This window comes from Delphinus delphis, chromosome 5 (genome assembly GCF_949987515.2).
Source record: "Delphinus delphis chromosome 5, mDelDel1.2, whole genome shotgun sequence".
Lineage (NCBI taxonomy): Eukaryota > Metazoa > Chordata > Mammalia > Artiodactyla > Delphinidae > Delphinus > Delphinus delphis.
Window position 1 is genome coordinate 17,638,859 of NC_082687.1, and position 22,354 is coordinate 17,661,212.

At 41.7% G+C, this 22,354-nt stretch overlaps 2 protein-coding genes across 2 annotated transcripts in view; one reads left to right on the forward strand and one right to left on the reverse strand.

Annotated features, from left to right (window-relative positions):
• Positions 1-22,354, forward strand: part of C5H4orf17 (chromosome 5 C4orf17 homolog) — a 49,694-nt gene that overhangs the window by 20,939 nt on the left and 6,401 nt on the right. Inside the window, 1 exon segment of the mRNA XM_060011910.1 lies at positions 17,286-17,458. Coding sequence (XP_059867893.1) covers positions 17,286-17,458 — 173 coding nt within the window.
• On the reverse strand, positions 447-5,992 carry LOC132425758 (all-trans-retinol dehydrogenase [NAD(+)] ADH7-like). The gene is made up of 5 exons (XM_060012022.2): positions 5,811-5,992; positions 5,406-5,469; positions 3,492-3,627; positions 2,617-2,755; positions 447-471 (listed from the first exon to the last, which is right to left on the reverse strand). Exons 1-5 carry the CDS (start codon positions 5,945-5,947, stop codon positions 447-449), a joined length of 501 nt encoding a protein of 166 aa, XP_059868005.1. The 5' UTR covers positions 5,948-5,992.

The following is a 22,354-nucleotide window of genomic DNA, read 5'->3' on the forward strand; positions in this document are numbered from 1 at the left end:
AATATTTACATTTACATCCAAAAAGAAAGGTTACAATGTGTTAAACACTATCCATAAAATTAATATTACTGTAGGAAATACACGTACCATATCTTTATATGCTAAATCTGCTCTAAGTGGTGGCAGGTGGGTAAAAGTCTTTTTCAAAAATCTCTATTCCAACAAAAAAATCCAACTGTGTGTTTGTGTGTGGGTGTGTGTATATATATATCTCAAAATATATAATTATGGCTTTAAAATTTTTAATATTGTTGACCTAAACGCCCTGCTAATTCCCAGGTCCTCATAAGACACTAAATCTTTATTTCATAAAGATTATATATCTTCATCAAATCTTGTACTTCAGCTTGTATTTATGAAACAGATCCATGGTCACAGCAGAGGAAATGTGAAAAGGGAAGCCCAGGTCACCATCACGTGACACAGACCTTCTGTCACTTAGAATCTCAAAATGTCAGGACAGTTCGAATGCTGAAGTGTAAAATGATGGTTTTTAGTGATTTGTTTCCACACCTTCCAAACAAGAACATGTTATACAATTGTCCTTTCTGCCTGGGTTAGGAAACTTCAGGTAAATTCTGTTACTGGAAATCCTTCTGGGCCTGAGGTCCCCACCAGAAAGAAAATGAATCGGTATATGAGTATATGCACATGGGTATCTGAGCTGATTCTTGAGGCATTGGTACAATTGCAAAGGCTGACAAGAGGAAAGGGGTTTCCTTGCTGAAGGGAAAGCATGAATATGCTAGGAAGGTGTGAACGGGAAGGATAATCCAGTGTGCTTAGACTTCTGGGTGCCAAGGAGAAAAGTAGGTGAGCCCTGCTCCCTTACTTTATCTCCAGAGCCTAGCACACAGGCTGTGATAGAGTGGGTGCTAAATTCTCAGTTGTTGAATAACTGGGTATATTAACAAAGTAGGTTGTGGTCCAATAGTAAAGGCTTTCAAAACCATGCTAAGTCATTGATATTTGGGGGCAACTTGAGTTTTAGCAGCTTAGTGGATGCCTGGCTAATATGGTAAAATACAGAAGGCAGGAGACATATTATCATGCTACTGTGTTAACATGTCCGGGTGAGAGATTACTGGACTGAACTAAGGTAACAGTCATGGGCAATGAGAGGGAGAATCCTGGAGGAGAAACTGGACCGTGCACTATCAGAGCTTAGCATCAGTTTGCATGTTGTAGGCAAGAGTGAAGAAGGAGTCAAACGTGATGCTCTGGCTTCTAGTCTGTAAAAGCAGAATCAGTGGCATTAATTGCTGAGATAAGATGTACTGGTGGAAGCATTATTTTGAGTGAAGTTGATGCAAGTGGGACATTCAAGTGGAGCTGTGTGGAAGTCGATGGAAATTGAAGAGCTTAGGTTTATAAATGTCAATATAGAAGCCACTGCCTTAACGTAATATTTGAAACAAGATTCCTAAGAGTAGAATTTATGTTTCTTTGGATAACAGCTAGTAACTATTTTTCAAAGTGACCATATTAAGTTATTAATATTGCTTGACTAAGTAAAGGTATATGTCGGAATAGACATTTTTCCAAAGAAGACATCCAAATGGCCAAGAGACACATGAAAAGATGCTCAACATCATTAATCATCAGGGAAATGCAAATCAAAACACAATGAGATATCACTTCACGCCTGTTAGGAGGGCTACCATCAAGAAGATAAGTAACAGGTGTTGGCGAGGATGTGGATAAAGGGAATCCTCATGCACTGTTGGCGGGAATGTAAATTGGTGCAGCCACTATAGAAAACAGTATGGAGGGTTCTCAAAAAAATTAAAATAGAGCTACTCTGTGGCCCAGCAATTCTACTTCTGGGTATTTATCTGAAGAAACCAAAAACACTAACTTGAAAAGATATATGCACCCCCATGCTCACTGCAGCACTATTTACAATAGCCAAAATATGGAAACAACCTGTGTCCATGGATGAATGAATGAATAAAGAAAATGTGGTGTGTGTGTGTGTGTGTGTGTGTGTGTGTGTGTGTGTGTGTAATGGAATAATTAGCCATAAAAAGAATGAAATTTTGCCATTGGCAACAACATGGATGGACCTCAAGGGCATTATGCTAAGTGAAATAAGTCAGTCAGAGAATGACAAATACTGTATGATCTCACTTGTATGAGGAATCTAAAGCAACAACTTCATAGATACAGAGGACAGATTGGTGGTTGCCAGAAGCAGGAGTATTGGGTGGGAGAAATAGATGAAGGAGGTCAAAAGTTAAAAAACAAACAAACAAGCAAACAAAACCTAACCTTCAAGGATCAGAAGAAAACACATTTTAAAAAGCACTTTGAAAACTGTAGAGTAAGGAAATTTTGTGGCATTACTTGAAGAAGTGAGCAGCTTTGTGCTGAAATAAAAATAGCCAAGATGAAATCAATCTAGTATAAAAGAATGAAGTCCAGAGGTTTTTTAAAAAATTGGTTGATATAAGACGATGACATAATAAGTCTATGAAGAAGAAGTAATCAGCTCTATCAGTCTTGCTACGTAAGATAATCAGAAATAAAATATGAAGGAAACAGATGCATTTATAAATACTAAATTTAAAAAGTGACCTATGGGGAGGAGACAAGAGAACTATAAAAAACAGATACCTTTGATGTGAGTAGAGCAGTTCAGAGCCTTCATTGATTTGTTTAAAAGGGAAAACATGGGTTGTCACTTGGTCCAGGTCAAATTTCTTTTCCAGGAAATCAGTCACTAGTTTTGGAACATCATCTCTGCTTTCCCAACCTGTAAGTAAGCATACATGTTCTCTTTAGACTTTACTGAATGATCTTTATGTGTTATTATCTTTGTTCCTTCTCTCTCTTGCATTCTTACCTTTTCCCCATATGGGACTATCCTTAACAGCACACAAATGAGCTGTATTTCTCCCATCTTAAGAAACAAAGGCAAAAACCCCATGAGGAACCTCTATTTCCCCCACAACTTCTAGCTACCCCATGTCTCTGCTCCTTTTACAGAGAAACCACTTTACAGTTCACTGCTCCACTTCCTCTTCTCCCATTTTCTCTTGAGCCTACTCAGCACTCGGCTAGTACAGCTCTTGTCAAGGTAGCCAAAGATACAGACAACGGTTAATGTGAGACCAAGCCTTGTTCTCTTTCCACAGTACCTGGTGCACAAGAAATGAGAGGCTGGTTGGTACAGATGAGATTCTTTAGAGAGGGCTCCTTCAGGGAAATAAGACTTGAACTGAGAACTACACAAGAGGTACAAGTTGAGCCTCCTCGCTTTGACTCTTTGTGTGATGTGGGGAGATTATGGATTACCCAGGAATTAGAAGTAAAATTCAGTTATTCACTAAATGTCTTTGGGGAATATGCTAAGGACCAGACACTGTTTCCAGGGCTGGGAATAGGGTAGAGGTATAACATACCCAGTCCCTGCTCTCAGGAAGCATGAGAATGCTCTCACTGAGTGCAGAGAGACTGACAATAAACAGATAAGGCTCTGCCATTCTTACCTCCAAAAACGCATCCTTTCCATGTGCGTCCAGCGCAGAGCCGCACTGGGTCATAGGTGAGCATCTTGGCTGATAGAGGAGCCCCTACCACCACGCAGACCCCATAGTTCATGCTGCAGGATGCAAGGGCATCAATCTGAGTTTAGAATGAGGGAGACTGTTGGTTTCTCATGTCTCATAATATGTCGTGGGCTGAGAAATGCCCTGCATGCTATTGCAGTTCCAGTAGTTGGTTTTGTTTCCAAGTCATGAAGTGAAATTAGGCCCACATGCCTTTTTCTTTCTGCTTGCTTTTTTTTTTTTTATTTCAAACTTTCTTTTTATTTGTTATTTATTTATTTATTTATTTATGGCTGTTTTGGGTCTTCGTTGCTGCACGCGGGCTTTCTCTAGTTGTGGTGAGTGGGGGCTACTCTTCGTTGTGGTGTGCGGGCTTCTCATTGCGGTGGCTTCTCTTGTTGCGGAGCACAGGCTCTAGGTGCGCTGGCTCAGTAGTTGTGGCTCATGGGCTCAGTAATTGTGGCGCACGAGCTTAGTTGCTTCTTCGTATGTGGGATCTTCCCAGACTAGAGCTCGAACCCGTGTCCCCTGCATTGGCAGGCAGATTCTTAAGCACTGCGCCACCAGGGAAGTCCCTCTGCTTGCTTTAAAACACTCGCAACACAATTTTAGTCATGAATTAAACTCGTTCATACATTTGTCCTTTAAGGCAGAAAGTAGAAATTAATGTGGTCAGTGTTCATGGCATTTTCAGTTTACCATGGACCAAAATGCAGGGAGAAATTCCTATATTTTCAGACCAATATCATCACTTCAGATAAGGTTTGGAAAGCCATTTGAACTAAATCAAATTACCTATACTGAATCAATTAATCCAGTTATTTTAAAGTTTAGTATGAAAATTAAATCAAATACTAAAATGTGGGACAAAGGAATCCCTTTCTTGGTTACATTTCTGAGACTAACCCCACATTTTCTGGTCATCCACCCATCCAATCATTCATTAATAGTTTTTTGAATACTTGGTAGGTTGTAGCAATAGATGTTGGCATTTTTCAGAGACCAATGTTCATTAAAGTATCATCTGGAAATCAGTAGGCCATAGCAATATTCAGTGTTGCATATTGGCTGTGTAAACATGGTATTTGTTGCTATGGAATAATTCTAAGTGACACTAGGGAAGGGGAATGAAAACAGTGGTAAATTAAAGACCACTTGTTCCTAAAGTACCAAAAGTATCAGAGCGAATTTAGTCTCCTAGTCAATTGTGAGCAGAATTGACTTTGTCCCATATTTCCAAGTCTCCCTCCCTACCTTATCCCAGGCTGGGGCTTTCCAATCCAGGAGATCTGACCCGTTTCTCAGATTTAAATGGAAGTCTGGTGCTACTGACTGCCACAAGGGAGGCATATTTTAAAAAGTTGAAGGCTCCTATTTTAAGAGAATTCAGAAAGGAGAAAGCAAACTCAGGTATAGAGTGAGAAGTTGGCTACATCGTGGTTTTGAGGGAAGAGACTGCCAAGTTTTGGAATAGTTCCTTTTGCCCCTGGATCTCCTCCTTCTCTGTCTCCAGAGAGTCACTTTGTGCTGTTTGACTTGCTAACGTTCAAGAGATGGAATCACTGTTGCCAAAAAAGCCATACATACAAAGTAGATTAACACTTAAGCAATTTGCCTAGTTGATTGACTCCCTCCCTGGCAGTCTGATCACATGAGAGTGGTATGATATGATACACTTTTGTCAAGCAGACCCGCACATAAGTTTTGCTTGACTTTTTAGGCACAAGTGCTTCATGATTACCAGGTATTTTGCCTAACAGGTAGTTGCTTTCAGTAAAGCTGTGGAAAATGAGTTTACCCTGTGCGTTCAAGGTAGTTTGGGTATTGTGTGGCTCCTCTAATCTTGGCTCTCACCATAGTTTCAAGATGCCCAATAACTTCAAAACTGTAGCCCAAAGTGTCGCCTGTCAATTCTTTTCTTTTTTATTTTAAATAAATTAATTTTATTTAGTTAGTTTTGGCTGCTTTGGGTCTTCGTTGCTGCATGCAGGCTTTCTCTAGTTGTGACGAGCAGGGGCTACTCTTCATTGCAGTGCGCGGGCTTCTCATTGCGGTGGCTTCTCTTGTTGTGGAGCATGGGCTCCAGGTGCACTGGCTCAGTAGTTGTGGCTCACGGGCTCAGTAGTTGTGGCTCACGGGCTTAGTTGCTCCGTCGCATGTGGGATCTGCCCGGACCAGGGCTCAAACCCGTGTCCCCTGCATTGACAGGCGATTCTTAACCACTGCGCCACCAGGGAAGCCTCTCCTGTCATTTCTGACAGCGCCTCACTGATGGGCTTGGTGGAGTCCTTGGGGCTGATGCACTCAGTGGCTCTGACAGCCACGGCCTTTCCAAATTTGTCTTTGTTGAGGTCAATCCCAATGATCCTGGATGCACCAGCTGACTTACAGCCCATGATGACCAAAAGGCCAACTCTTCCCAGGCCAAAGGCCACACAAGTTGAACCACGGGTGACCTGTGGAGAGACAAGTTCCTGTAAATGTTAGACCTAGGGTTAAAATGTGGAACCTGCAAAGTATCTCCAATATTAGAACACAAAATTCAGAAGATCACTATGATGAGTTATTAGGACTGGATGACTTGTTCTCATGAGAATGCCACAAAGAGAGCTAGAAACAGCAGAATGTCTGAGAACAGAAAAGGAACAAAATCAGTATTTGCAGATAAATGAAAACTTTTGATAAAAGGTTACATCATTCAGGCCTTTGTTGTGGGAGCTTTTGCAGCCTTTTTGGCCACCACCCATAACCTCATCTAACCTCATAACAGGATTAAATAAGCACTTGGATCTCTTACTCTTCTACACAAAACCATGCTAAATCTGTTTTAGATTTGGTTTAACTAGCATTTTCTTAATAACCATAACTCTGAATCCTTTGTAAATAAATTGTTTTTTCATTGAAGTTGAATTTCCATGTTGCAATTAGATGATCCATGTGTAGCTCCAGGAAGGAAATGTAGTTAAATCAAATGGGAGATTTTTACCCTGTACTGTGCTATGTTAAAGAAGGTTCTAGCCAAAACTCACTTTCCTGCTAGTAGAGTCCTAATCCTGTTTCATAGCAGGGATCAGGGAGACCTGAAAACCAGGAAACCCACAAAAAGGGTATGGAACTTATTGTGATCATTTTTGTCTTCTTTTCCTTTCTTTTTTCTCCTCCCTCCCTTCTTCCCTTCCTTCCTTCCTTTTTTTTTTTTTTTTCTTTTTCTTTTTAACATGCAAAGGCTTATGTGTGAGCAGGGTGTGTTGTCATATGTCCTGATTCTCCAGTTTTGTCCTCCTTTGCAGGAATTACCTGAAGAAACAGCCTGTGTGTGGAGGTCTATGTATGCATGTGTTTTGAAATGTCTGAATTTATAAGCAGATATTTAAGTGGGTACAGAGGTGCTGTAGTTTCAGCTACGGCATCCTAACCCCTCAGTTCATTTCCTGAATTTGGAGCTCTGAAGTTAGTGTGGCCATTCTCTCAAGTATCATTCAGTCATTCACTCATTTATGCAGCAAAGTTTATTGATGGATTCTTTGTGGTCAGCATTTTATGTCAGAAACTAAACTGGGCGTTCTCTGCCTTTTCTACTAGTTTATCTGCTAGCTTTATTATCTAGATCTGAGATGGAATTTTTTGTTGATGGTTGAATTCTAAATCTAGAATTTTATGATTCTAGCACTGTCTTCTGGGACCTCTTTCAGCCTTCCTTATTTAATCTCTAGCAAGACTTAGGCTGTGGTGGCCCTGAAGTGTGATATTTCTGACCACCTGGGAACTGTGCCTCTAAAGACTTCTCCCTAGGACTCCATCACCCATCTGGAAAGTTGTAATTTTTGACCTTCATGTCACCCTGACTCTAAGCCTTTAAGTGGATCATGGCCCCAGTCTCTTGCTAACTTCAGATGTCCCCCCACCTGAAAAACCAAAACCAAAACCAAAAAAACTTCTCTTCCTTCCCAACCTTCTTGTTCTACAGAATGGGAACTGGAGATTAATATCTATAGTGAATTATCCATATCATTATTATAGAAGAAAGTTATAGTCTAAAACAAGAGTGTCAATTTTAGGTCACTTAAAAATTTTTATTATTTTAAATAATATTTTATTATTTTGTATTTTAAAATATAGTAAGCTTCCACTTTTTAGTATTATTTTTCTTTACTCTTCTGATCCTCTTCATGATCTTTAATAAATACTTAAATTTCACTATCCCAAAGAACCTTAGGACCTTAACCAGCTCTTGGGAGATAACTTTTGAGTCCTTGGAATATCCTGTCCACTAAGAGTGTCTTTGTACATCTGAGACATTGGGCTACTCCAGATAGTTTATGCTAACAGTGTGACTTACGGTGAATGCCTGTTTTCATATGTCTGGGGCTTTGATCCATCAGCTTAACTCCTGATGCTACTGGAGTCTGAGTAGCTGAGGTCAGTCCTGTGTGTGCTGTGTGCCTACATGACTGTTCCCACAATAGAAACCCTAAACACCAGACTTGGGTGAGCTTCCCTGGTTGGCAACACTTAATATGTGTTGTCACACATTGTTGCTGGGAGAATTAAGCTCTGTCCATGTGACCCCACTGGGAGAGGACAACTGGAAACTTGTACCTGGTCTCTCCTGGACTCTACCCTATGTGGCTTTTTCTTTTGCTGGTTTTAATCTGTATCCTTTCACTGTAACAAACTGTAGCTATGAGTATAATAACTGTTCTGAGTTTTATGAATCCTTCTAGTGAATCATCAAATCAAAAGAGCGTCTTGGGGGACACCAACACATCCTCATATTGTAAGTTTGACCTATCTTCAAATAGGCAAAGGCAAGAATATGTGTTCATTCAAGTAATTTGCCTTAAGATATAGCTTCCAGTAAAAAATTATACCTAAAAGTGGAGAATGTCTTGGTTAATAATATATTAGCCAAGTACTAATATGGTACCAATATATCAAGTACAATAAAAAAACTTAGAATACTAACATAAAACCATATCCAATGTCCCTTCTCTCACCTCTATCTTGGTAGAAAATTCTTAGTGGAAGGTCTCGAGGAATGTTCCAGCACCAAGATTTTCCAAAGAAATGTAAAAGCAAGTGGTTACTAACATATGTCATTGACATGTACATGCATGCTAATGTTATACATTCATAGATCTGAGACCTGTCTTGAACCTATGTCTGGGATAAATCTACTTCAACGCCCATATGTGTATTTTCCACAAGCTCCTCACCTTTTTATTCTTCCACATATTTGGACATCCCTTTCCTTATTCATTCATACATCTCTTTTTTTCCAAATATTATTTATTAAGTCATTACTATGTCCAGGCTCCTTGCTAAGTACTGTAGTGAATAGACACTTCGTCCATACCTTCTTGGAGCTTGTGGTCTAATGAAGACTAAAGGTATAATAAGAATTTGAGATTTGGGACACATACTGTTAATGAAGCAATCATGTAGCCTTGAATAATGGAAGGAGGTTCCTGCTTAGATGGAGGAGACAGAAAAAAACAAACAAACAACTTCTTTGAGCAAGTGGGTTATCTTTAATCTGAGAATGATGTTAATGAAGCACCTACACAAGGGCTCAGTAGATGAGTGTTCCAGACAATCAGAACAGCTTGTGTAAATGTCTTCATGTAGGAACAGGCTTACAGATCTCAAGAGAGGCGAGCGAGTGTGAGTGGATCACAGTGGAGGAGATGAGATTGTTCCAAGTATGGAAGCTACTGAAGGACTTTTGGCAAAGAAGTAATGCAGACCAACTTATGTTTTATAAAATTCCTCTGGCTTGTAAATGGAGAATTATTGGAGATGGTCAAGAGGAGTAATGAAGACTACAGAAGGGAGGCCATTGCATCTGTCAAGATATGATGATGGTAGTGAGTTGAGGAAAATGGAAAGATTTAAAATATACCTTGTAGGTAAAATTAACAGGACTTGCTGCTGGATTGCATATAAGGTAATGGAGAGGGAAGATCAAGGATGAAGAAAATTTGAGTGAGCATAAATAATGTTTGGGTGGTAGGGAGGAAGAAAATTAAGAATTCTGTTTTATACATATTCAGTTTGAGATACCTGTGAGGCCTTCAAAGGGAGAGGTCAGGTAAGGAGTTGGACAAAAGAATTTGGGGTTCAGAGAGAGTTTGAGATATAAATTTGGAGTCAACTAACATATAGGTGATATTTAAGACTCTGGAGTTGGAGGAGACCACCACAGTATGGAGGTTGCTTGTGGGAATGGTTTTACTATTTATGAACTGTGTGTTATTCTACTTACTTCTTTGATTCATTAAGAGTGACATAAATTGAATCCAAATAATCACTCTTAAATATGCATTCATGTTTTCATACTATATGCCAGCCATTATAGGTTGAATTGTGTCCCCCTGCCCAAACCTGCAATTTCATATGTTAAAGTCTTAATCCCCAGTACTTCAGAATGTGATCTTATTTGGAGATAGGGTCTTTGCAGATGTAATCAAGTTAAAATAAGGTAATTAGGTGGGCCCTAATCCAATATAATTGGTGTCCTTATAAAAAGGGGAAATTTGGACAAAAAAGACTGGCATAGAAGGAAGGTGATATGAAGAGACAGAGAGAGAAGACAGCCAAGGAGAAAGGTCTGGAACAGATCTTTCACTCACAGCCCTCAGAAGGAACAAATCCTGCCGACCCTTTGATTTTTGGGCTTCTAGTTTCCAGAATGTGAGACAATAAATTTGTGTTGTTTAAGCCCCCCAGTCTATGGTATTCTGCTGCAACAGCCCTAATAAACTAACAAACCAGCATTGATATTTATTTTGTGAAACAAAAGATTAATTTAATTTTATTTATTTATTTTTTTAACATCTTTATTGGAGTATAATTATTGTGTGTTACTTTCGGCTGTATAACAAAGTGAATCAGCTATACGTATACATGTATCCCCATATCTCCTCCCTCTTGCGTCTCCCTCCCACCCTCCCTATCCCACCCCTCTAGGTGGTCACAAAGCACCGAGCTGATCTCCCTATGCTATGCGGCTGCTTCCCACTAGCTATCTATTTTACGTTTGGTAGTGTATATATGTCCATGCCACTCTCTCATTTGGTCCCAGCTTACCCTTCCCCCTCCCCGTGTCCTCAAGTCCATTCTCTACATCTGCGTCTTTATTGCTGTCCTGCCCCTACGTTCTTCAAAACCATTTTTGTTGTTGTTTTTTTTTTTTTAGATTCCATATATATATGTTAGCATATGGTATTTGTTTTTCTCTTTCTGACTTACTTCACACTGTATGATAGTCTCTAGGTCCATCCACCTCATTACAAACAACTCAATTTCATTTCTTTTTATGGCTGAGTAATATTCCATTGTATATATGTGCCACATCTTCTTTATCCATTCCTCTGTCGATGGACACTTAGGTTGCTTCCATGTCCTGGCTATTGTAAATAGAGCTGCAGTGAACGTTGTGGTACATGACTAAAGTATGGGTTTCTAACCCTAACCTTATAGCACCTGATCTAAAAAATAAAATGGAGCTGAGCTGGTCACCCTCTGTGCACCTGCATCACTACACAGGTGCTGTGATGTGAGTGTGTGTGGTGGAGAGGGTCACATTAGCTTCAGGTTGTCAACCCTCCTCTCTCACAGCTCTGATCCCTCACTCTCAGTAACAGCCTTCTATCATGGACCTCAGCCAGGACTCGCATCACCCAGTCTCATAATGACAGCAGGGGAGTGAGAATACTTAGTGGAGTCAGGAGAGCAAGGTTTGACTGTCACCTCTATCAGTGACTGGTAAGTGCTCATGAAAAGACACTAAATGCTCTGATTTTCACAATGAGAGAAAATTATACTGACTTCAGGGCTTGTTGTGAAGCCGAAGTGAAGGACTGTGTGTAGTAGAAGTGCCTATTAAACTGTCGAACACTCAGTAAATGAAAATTACAGTAAGTGATACCCCTAAGGTTAAGAAAAGAGCCTTTGTGTGCACAGGGAAATGGACCTCCGTTTATTGCTGAATCATTCTTAATAGCAGAAATAGTTATGCAATTGTAGTACCCAATGGCATACAACGGCTAGTCACTAGAATCACAGTGACTTTTGTTCTGCCTTAGCAAACCAAACCGTAAGGGTGGAGTTTTACTCTGATCTTTGTTTTTTCAAACACTCCAAACTCAGGTGGTACGGCAAACAACCAGCTGCAAGCTGAAACTCATCCTTTAATCTTTCCACTGTGCCAAGCCATGCCGGGATGGGGCCAAGCTGGAAAGCAGGGTTGAGATGGGGTTTCTGCAGCTGCACCCCGACAGGTGAAGATTTTGCTAATCCTTTTTCAGGCGTGCTGTGCCAGTGTGCAGAACTGCTGTGTGAGATGATGCTTGGCAGTTTCAAAACTTTTCTTCTCCTTGCAAACCCTGCCCAGGAAAAGAATCCAGAGCAGATTTTTCATTATAAGGCAAGGGCTTCACATCTGCTCCACATAAACTCTCCATTGTGCTCAGCTCACCAGCCGAGCGTGCTGGTTGATGAGAATTTCCGTTCAAGGAGATCAGGAATTGTGGAAAAAGTATAAATCCAAGTTGTTTTGTGCCCCTCTTGAGCTCCCCTTAAGAAAAAACAGAACAGTTAGGGAAATTGGTTTTGCCATGTATCTGGCTAAGGACGAGTTGAAAATAATTTCAAGGCACCAAGGCCCGGCAGTTCTTCATTACTGACGTGGATCTAGGGATTGTTTCTTGCAGAGGACAAGCCACAAACCATCACAACAATGGGAAGCGTGCTGCCTAAGGACCAGAAGCCAGGATCATGGCCTTGAAAGGAGGCAAAGATGGCTCTGGATGCGCTGCATGGCCTTAAGTCAGGTTCATTGATTTGTTCTCACTTTGCTTCCAGAGTTCCCCTCAGGGCTTGTCTCGGTAAAACATGGAGTAAGATTCCAGAATGTTAGCACCAGAAGTAGGCGCAGACCACTTTTCCGTTGCAAAAGTCCAGTCCATATTCAGAGGGAACTCTCTTCCTGGCACAATGAGAATGTGGCACTCAGAGTGAATCAGCTATTTCCGTGCCTGCTGCTCCGCCCAGCCTCGCCTTGTGTTTTTTTTGTTCTTTTGTTTGTTTGTTTGTTTTGCGGTACACGGGCTTCTCACCGTTGTGGCCTCTCCCGTTGCGGAGCACAGGCTCCGGACGCGCAGGCTCAGCGGCCATGGCTCACGGGCCCAGCCGCTCCGCGGCATGTGGGATCTTCCCGGACCGGGGTACGAACCCATGTCCCCTGCATCGGCAGGCGGACTCTCAACCACTGCGCCACCAGGGAAGCCCTCTCCTTGTGTTTTACATTATCAGTTAAGATGGTTAGAGAGTAGATCCAGGGGAATGTTGAATCGTGTCTCCATGGGATGCTGTGGTGTGACGAGGTTATCTTTGGTCTAGAAACTTATCAGCTTTGCAAGTTCAAGAACTTGATTTTATTAGTATGCCTAAGTTTGATTAGATGCTGAAGGCTGATTCACATGAATCACACCCATGAAGAATTGATAAACTAGATACCAATTTATAATTTTATAATATATTAACTTATAATGCTTGCCACTATAACTTTGAATAGATTCTGCACGAGGAACATAATGGACAGATGTAATATTCAGAATATTTATCAAACCTGAAAGGCACGGGCACCCATTAATCAGAATGGGTCCACAGTCCATTAGAATAGATGCCAGATGGCTTGCTATTTTAGGGCCTATTAGGGAGATAGCCCTGGAAATAGGGGCAAAAGTTAATATTTAAGTAACCCTACTACCTGCCAGATACTAATATATGATCAATTTACGTGGACTTTTTTAATTGAAAACTTACAATGACGCTTTGAGGAAGGCATTAAAAAAACTGGCTATCGAAGATTTCAGATAACCTGCCCTTGGTCCAACAGGTAGTAAAATAGTCTGGTTTCACACACAGGTGTATGTGTACCGTACTGCAAAGGGAGATTCTCCCCTGGTACATGCAGAACTGTGGCCCTGATTTCCTTTTCTCGTCCAAGGAATGACAGTATGTGACACGATGGAGCCACATGGCAGTCCTCACTGACGACAAGACCCAGGGTTGCATAACGTGCAAAAGCTAGTGGCTAAATGAAGTCTGAGCTATAATCCTGTGGGGGAGGACTAAACTGAGAACAAGTCTGCAACTTGCCCGGGATTATTGCAAAACAAAAAACTTCTAACTTAAAAATAAACGGTTTAATTATGCCCCAAATGTAGTGCATGTTATTTTCCTAATTAAAAATCAACACAGTCTAATAAAGGGTTTGCTTTTGATGCTGGCGATGTCACTCCCTTTAATACTTCGGACCTCATCTTGGAAGCTTAATTTGGACACTCATGTAGGAATTTTCTGAAACATTTCAGTGCTTTATGGAAAGAGAGAAACAGAATATTTTATAACAGAATATGCTTGAAAATCAGAGATATGGCCACATTTCTGCCAACATGAAAGAAGGAGAGGAGATGGCCTCCTTGGCATCTGAAGTGACAGTCTTCAGCAATGCCCAGGGGCTCTTCCCTTCCCTATTTTTTTTTCTTTTTTTTTTTGAATCCTGGTTCAAAAAGCCCAACCTGAGGTCATGCTAAAGCACAGCCACTCTGTAAATGCATTTTCTGCTTCTTCCCTCTCTCCATCTACCCCAGTAGAGATGTGAAAGTCAACAAAACAAATTAGGTGGATCTAAAATTATTCATCAGAAAAAACAAATTATTAACTTTGTCAAGTGCACCATGGGGTTGGAATAGTTCCTTTTAAAGAGAAAAATGAGATAAGACTAAGCAACATAATTTTTTTATATTTAAATGCTCCATTATAAAAACTTAATGATTCATCTAAAAAATATTTACTATATTTTTTCTTCCCATCTTTTTAGGTCTTTCTAGATAAAATGATTGGCTTATACATACTCAGTTTGGTTCATTTTCAGTGTTTTAGAGTGGAAAAAAAAATCATAGGTTTTGGAGTTAGAGACTGAGCTTGGCCAGGTACTACCCATATACTTTGACCAAGTTACCACATTTTTCAGAGCCCCAGTAAATGAGGCATGTCTTTGAAGGGGTGTTTTAAAGTTAGAAGAAGATAATGTAATTAAAATGCACATTGTAATAGGTACTTGCTAGGATAATTTTGTTTATTTTTGATTGCTGATCATTATTTTGGAGTGTAATACTTTTCATTTTTCAACCCAAATGTCTACAGACATATTTTAAGTTCATACAGATCTTCTGGGTATCACCTGTTTGCTCCCCAAGCTTCCCTCTCTACCCTGCTCTGTCCTCAGGGAAGGCTCACTAATTGGATACGTTGATGGACTCTCTTGCCTTCTGGCTGGGTTTTGGCCAAGGGGGGGATCATAGGCAGAAGAAGAGGTAAAGAGTCGGGTTGAGGATTTATTTCCCAGGTGCTTCTCTGTGGGTCCCTGTAGCAAAGGCCACAGCCGCTGTCAGGGGCCCTTTCTGTGCAGCTCTGTCTCTCTCCTGGTTCCAGCAAGTGCTCCCTCTCCCACCTCCCAACACCCCGAGCCCCCTTACTCACTCCAGGGTACTAGACCACTTCTTGTTTGTTGCTTTTTAAAAATCCTGCCCACAGCCTTACCATCTATTAAACTCTTCTCAATAATTCAGCTTGGAGGTAACATCTATTTCCGCTAGATCTAGAAATGATACAATAGTTATTACACTTCCACTAGTATTGCTTCCAAGCTTCCTAATATTTTGTTTATATTACATATATATGTGTATAATTATCAGTCAGGTTCTTCCACGAGGCTTTCCATCATAGCTCACAGAAATGTGTTCTGGAGGAGGTCTGGCTGAACAGAAGCTTTGGTTTCAAACAACTGGGTTCTGGTCACAATTCTGCCATTTCTAAGCTCTGTGGTCTATCCAAGACTTCTCTGTAAGACTCAGTTCTTTCATCTGTGAAATAAGGATAATAGTAGTTTCTATCTCATAGGATAGTTAGAATACACGTCATTGTTCCATTAATGTCAGCTATTGAGAATAAAAAAAAGATGCCCAGCTGATCATAAACGAGCAGCTGAGCTGTCAAGTCTGCCTTCAGTACTGTAACATTTCAGGCCAAGGTGGAGGTACTGAAATCAGGCCTTGGGTGAACCCAGTGTGAACAGGGGACAGGGCAGCTGAGTGCTGTAGGAACAGTCAGCACCCTCTGGCTACAGAGCAGATCTTGCTGGAGGCCTGGCTCCACAGCGATTTTTTTTTCCACCCGTGACTCTGCATCACCCTACCAGGAAAGGCTTTTTAAAACAAATTGCAGGTACTATTTCAGAGCTCCAGAATTTTTACAGACCTACTCAGGTGCTTCTGATATCCAGCCTGGACTCTGAGCCTTACCCCAAGGGGCAAGATACTATCCTGGGCAGAGGTCACCCTGTGCTACACCCTGTGGCCCTCCTCTGCTCCACAGCCAGCCAGGGACCAATCTGATCAGCCTTCAAAGAAAGCAAATACTTAGAAAATCTTAGGGCTAGGATGCTAACATTTGCCCTAGGATTACCAGCCATAGATGAGACGTATGAGCTGTTTTTCCCAACTTGGATACAGAGTCCTAGTGCCAGATATTAATAAGCTCAGTATTCTCCGGGGGAAACTCTCAATCTGCTGACTTTTGACAAGGTCTGTTACTGTCCAGGTCCTTCAGGGTTATTGCAACTACCCAAACTGCAACTTTTCTGGAAGCACCATGGCTGTCACTGCTGGGAGCTTTGCTGTGCTTTCTCCAGGCCAGTGCATGGTCCAGCCAAAAGAGTCTGGCAGTACCCTTTGTTCTCATCAACTCCCTACCTGTCCTATGTATTCTTTTATTCACTCATACATTCAGTAAATATTTATTGTGCTACCACAGAGGGTGGATTCTACCCATATATATGGAAAGCCTCCTGGGAAAAAAAATCCCCAAGTAATTCATTGGTACACCCAGGATTGAGAATCATGTTTCTAAATGTAGTCAACCTGAAATAATAACTTGAGTCAATGGTAGCTCACATTTCTGTAAGACAGTTTTGTAGAAATTATTTTAATTGTTCATTCTGCTTATCCAAGAGGTAGAATGTCAACTCCACTAGTGAAAGCAATCTACTGGTGCAAGCAGATGTTCCAGTTTATCAAGAGTATCTTTTTGAAAGGGCTATACATAAGTCTTCATTGAGTTTTACCTTCTGAAGGGTTTATTAGTTTAGGAAACTGACCACAGCAGTTGCTGCCTCCATTCTGGCTCTTCATGCTCTAGCTGACCTGGACACAGCCAAGTCTGTGGATGGCATGTTGCCGCCACCTAGTGGTGAACATGGAACTTTAACCTTGTGACTGGAATAAAAATCTCTTTGAGGGAATTGGTAGAGTTGGAGTAGCAACATCAGTTTGAAAACAATCTTGAATCCCCTCTTGCCCTCAAACAAACAAAAAACCCACCCAACCACCCTGATATATTCCTTCGACAAGTTTAGGTATTCTCTAACTTTTTTTAAAAGGGCACACCAACGCTCATTTTCCCCCTTTTCTCTATTCACACCCTACAGTAATTTTTCCTTCATTAAACAAAAAGTCAGAAATAAACTATCACCCTAACCTCTCAATATCTGTGAAATATCTAATGTGGATATGCAAACGACAGAGAATGCTGGTTCAACCTTTTTAATGAACCCTTAAACATCAAATGCATAGCGCTTCTTCTGATGAATGAAACATCTCTTCTCAGAGCCAGGAAAACAATTAAGAAGCACTCGGGAGGGAGACTTTCAAGATGGCGGACGAGTAAGACGCGGAGATCACCTTCCTCTCCACAAATACATCAGAAATACATCTACACGTGGAACAATTCCTACAGAACACCTACTGAACGCTGGCAGAAGACCTCAGACTTCCCAAAAGGTAAGAAGCTCCCCACGTACCTGGGTAGGGCAAAAGAAAAAAGAATAAACAGAGACAAAAGGATAGGGACGGGACCTGCACCAGTGGGAGGGAGCCGAGAAGGCGGAAAGCTTTCCACACACTAGAAGCCCCTTTGCGGGCGGAGACTGCAGGTGGCGAAGCGGGGAGGCTTTGGAGCTGCGGGGGAGAGCGCAGTAACAGGGGTGCTGAGGGCAAAGCGGAGAGACTCCCGCCCAGAGGAACAGGGCCGACCGGCACTCACCAGGCCGAGAGGCTTGTCTGCTTACCCGCCGGGGCGGGTGGGGCTGGGAGCTGAGGCTCGGGCTTCGGTTGGAAGGAGAGGGAGAGGACTGGGGTTGGCGGCGTGAACACAGCCTGCAGGCGGTTAGTGCGCCACGGCTAGCCGGGAGGGAGTCCAGGGAAAAGTCTGGACCTGCCGAAGAGGCAAGAGACTTTTTCTTCCCTCTTTGTTTCCTGGTGCGCGAGGAGAGGGATTAAGAGCGCTGCTTAAAGGAGCTCCAGAGACGGGTGCGAGCCGCGGCTAAAACTGCGGACCCCAGAGACGGGCCTGAGACGCTAAGGCTGCTGCTGCCACCAACAAGAAGCCTGGGTGCGAGCACAGGTCACTATTCACACCCCTCTTCCGGGGAGCCTGTGCAGCCCGCCACTGCCAGGGTCCCAGGATCCAGGGGCAACTTCCCCGGGAGAACGCACGGGGCGCCTAACGCTGGTGCAACGTCACGCCAGCCTCTGACGCCGCAGGCCAGCCCCGCACTCCGTGCCCCTCCCTCCCCCCGGCCTGAGTGAGCCAGAGCCTCTGAATCAGTTGCTCCTTTATAACCCCGTCCTGTCTGAACGGGAAAAGACAACCTCAGGTGACCTACATGCAGAGGTGGGGCCAAATCCAAAGCTGGACCCCAGGCGCTGTGCGAACAAAGAAGAGAAAGGGAAATCTCTGCCAGCAGCCTCAGGAGCAGCGGATTAAATCCCCACAATCAACTTGATGTACCTGCAGCTGTGGAATACCTGAATACACAACGAATCATCCCAAATTGATGCAGTGGACTTTGGGAGCAACTGTAGACTTAGGGTTTGCTGTATGCAACTGACTGGTTTCTGCTTTTAAGTTTATCTTAGTTTAGTATTTAGAGTTTATTATCATTGGTAGATTTGTTTATTGATTTGGTTGCTCTGTTCCCTTTTTTTAATATACAGGTATATATATATATATATATGTATATACACTTTTATTTTCCTTTTTCTCTTTTTGTGAGTGTGTATGTGTATGCTTCTTTGTGTGATATTGTCTGTATAGCTTTGCTTTTACCATTTGTCCTAGGGTTCTGTTTGGCCATGTTTTTTGTTTGTTTTTTTAGTATAGTTTTTAGCACCTGTTTTCATTGGTGGATTTGATTTTTGGTCTGGTTACTCTCTTCCTTCTTTCTACTTTTTTTTCTTTTTATAATTACTTTTTAATCGTTTTCTATTTTTAATATTTTTTTATTTTAATAACTTTATTCTCTCTCTCTCTCTCTCTCTCTCTCTCTCTCTCTCTCTCTCTCTTTCTTTCTTTCCTTTTTTCTCCCTTTTCTTCTGGGCTGTGTGACTGACAGGGTCTTGGTGCTCTGGCCAGGTATCAGGCCTGTGCCTCTGAAGTGGGAGAGCCAACTTCAGGACAATGGACCACCAGAGACCTCCCCGCTCCACGTAATATCAGTTGGTGAAAGCTATTCCAGAGATTTCCATCTCAACGCTAAGACCCAGCTCCACTCAACAACCAGCAAGCTACAGTGCTGGAGACCCTATGCCAAACAACTAGCAAGACAGGAACACATCCCACCCATTAGCAGAGAGGCTGCCTAAAATCATGTCCACAGACACCCCAAAACACACCATTGGACACTGTCCTGCCCACCAGAAACACAAGATCCAGCCTCATCCACCAGAACACAGGCACTAGTCCCCACCATCAGGAAGCCTACACAACCCACTAAACCAACCTTAGCCACTGGGGACACACACCAGAAACAACGGGAACTATGAACCTGCAGCCTGCAAAAAGGAGACCCTAAACACAGTAAGTTAAGCAAAATGAGAAGACAGAGAAACACACAGCAGATGAAGGAGCAAGGCAAAAACCCACCAGACCAAACAAATGAAGAGGAAATAGGCAGTCTACCTGAAAAAGAATTCAGAATAATGATAGTAAAGATGATCCAAAATCTTGGAAATAGAATGGAGAAAATATAAGAAATGTTTAACACGGAACTAGAAGAACTAAAGAGCAAAGAAACAATGATGAACAACACAATAAATGAAATTAAAAATTCTCTAGAAGGAATCAATAGCAGAATAACTGAGGCAGAAGAACGGATAAGTGACCTGGAAGATAAAATAGTGGAAATAACTACTGCAGAGCAGAATAAAGAAAAAAGAATGAAAAGAACTGAGGACAGTCTCAGAGACCTCTGGGAAAACATTAAACACACCAACATTTGAATTATAGGGGTCCCAGAAGAAGAAGAGAAAAAGAAAGGGACTGAGAAAATATTTGAAGAGATTATAGTTGAAAACTTCCCTAATATGGGAAAGGAAATAGTCCAGTCTGGTAAGCACAGAGAGTCCCATAAAGGATAAATCCAAGGAGAAACACACCAAGACACATATTAATCAAACTATAAAAAATTAAATACAAAGAAAACATATTAAAAGCAGCAAGGGAAAAACAACAAATAACATACAAGGGAATCCCCATAAGGTTAACAACTGATCTTTCAGCAGAAACTCTGCAAGCCAGAAGGGAGTGGCAGGACATATTTAAAGTGATCAAAGGGAAAAAGCTAAAACCAAGATTACTCTACCCAGCAAGGAGCTCATTCAGATTTGATGGAGAAATTAAAACGTTTATAGACAATCAAAAGTTAAGAGAATTTAGCACCACCAAACCAGCTTTACAGCAAATGCTAAAGGAACTTCTATAGGCAAGAAACACAAGAGAAGGAAAAAACCTACAAAAACAAACCCAAAACAATTAAGAAAATGGTAATAGGAACATACATATCGATAATTACCTTAAATGTAAACAGATTAAATGCTCCCACCAAAAGATATAGACTGGCTGAATGGATACAAAATAAAGACCCGCATATATGTTGTCTACAAGAGACCCACTTCAGACCTAGGGACACATACAGACTGAAAGTGAGGGGATGGAAAAAGTATTCCATGCAAATGGGAATCAAAAGAAAGCTGGGGGCTTCCCTGGTGGCGCAGTGGTTGAGAGTCCGCCTGCCGATGCAGGGGACACGGGTTCGTGCCCCAGTCCGGGAAGATCCCACATGCCGCAGAGCGGCTGGGCCCGTGAGCCATGGCCGCTGAGCCTGCGCGTCCGGAGCCTGTGCTCCGCAACGGGAGAGGCCACAAGAACAGTGAGAGGCCCGCGTACCGCAAAAAAAAAAAAAAAGAGGAATTGTACAGATGTTGTCAGGACATATAGGAGTAGATTTGGAGCTAAGAGAGTCTTCAAGGAGAAAGGAATCCAAAGAATGTTTAAGATATAATTAGAAAATGAAGAAAAGCATGGAAGAGCTCATTCCCAGTGAAGAGAGCTTCATATCTAAATGCTAAGATGTGAGAGCACTATCTATTCAAGGAACTAAAAGCAATGATATGGGTGATGCAGAGAGTCAGGGAGAAGTTTATAAAAGACAGGGCTGGAGACTTAAGCAGAAACCAGATAATAAAGTATTTTATAAGCTATATTGAGGTGGCCAGATTTCATCCCAAGGGCTGAATTACTTTGTAAGTACAAGAATTACATTGTCAGAGTTGTACTTTAGAAAAATCATTCTAGATATAATGTGCAGAATTAATTTGGGAGGGGGAAGAAAATTTCCAGCAAGGTACTCTGCTTCCAAACTGATAGATTAGGTTCATTAGCCTCCAACTGTAAACAGCAATATATCTGGGAAACAAACAAACAAACAAAAAACTGTTTCCAGGCACTGGACACCAGACAGCACAGGTTTATGACCAATAAGGGAAGTGAAACAATTGGGATAATTTCCACATTCAACCCAGATTTCTTCCTGGGGCACATTCCTAATCATGGCACAGAGAAGTGGAGCCCAAACAGAGAGTAAGAGCTTCACTAGGTAGAGAAAACAGAGTTTAGTGTTTGGGGATGCTGAAGTGGCTGGAATTCGCAAATTAAGATACTGAAGAAGAAGGATCTGTGGACAGAATGAGCTCCAGAAATCTGTATCGGGTTCCCTGAATCTTTAGCCCAATAAAAGCTGTATGTGCACAGGATGAGAGTCTGAGACCTGGCAGAAGAGAGCTAATGGGAGGGAGCATTTTGCTTAAAGATGATGGAGTGCTGATCTGCTAGAGTAGAGAGACCTTGCTGAACACACCAGGAATGCAGTTGAGACCCCAGAAAGGTCACACTTTAGAAAAAGAATAGGGTATACTAACCCACAGTAGGGGCTACCCTAGACCTACACTCAAACCCTAAAATCAAATTTCAACAGATCAAACTCACCCACCAATACATTAACTGGCTTCCAGAATAAAACTCAATGAAGAGAAAGTTTCCTAGGAGGACTTATTCTATCTTCTCTCACTAAAATGATAATTATAGTCTTTCAAAGTTGTAAATGAGTGACCTGTGAATTAGAAGAAGCTGGGAGTGATGTGCAATCACCGTATTGATGACAAAATCATGAGAGGCAGAGTGGCCTAGGGAATAATATAATACCACAGGGCTATTTTTCTATTTTTGCCATGGACACTGATTTATTGTGAAATTAGGAGCAAATTTAACTTGTTCTCTTCTAGGATGAGGCATTATTGGGGACAGGAATCTTAATAATAGAACAAAGCTCAATAAAGGAC

Excerpts from the sequence above, each read along its gene's own strand:
- LOC132425758 (XM_060012022.2), bottom strand. The coding sequence starts at position 5,947 with ATGGGCTGTAAGTCAGCTGGTGCATCCAGGATCATTGGGATTGACCTC. Across the intron at positions 3,628-5,405 it reads TTGGGCATCTTGAAACTATG|ATTGATGCCCTTGCATCCTG; the intron begins GTGAGAGCCAAG and ends TTCTAAACTCAG. Across the intron at positions 472-2,616 it reads CTGCTCTACTCACATCAAAG|CATTCGAACTGTCCTGACAT; the intron begins GTATCTGTTTTT and ends TTTACACTTCAG.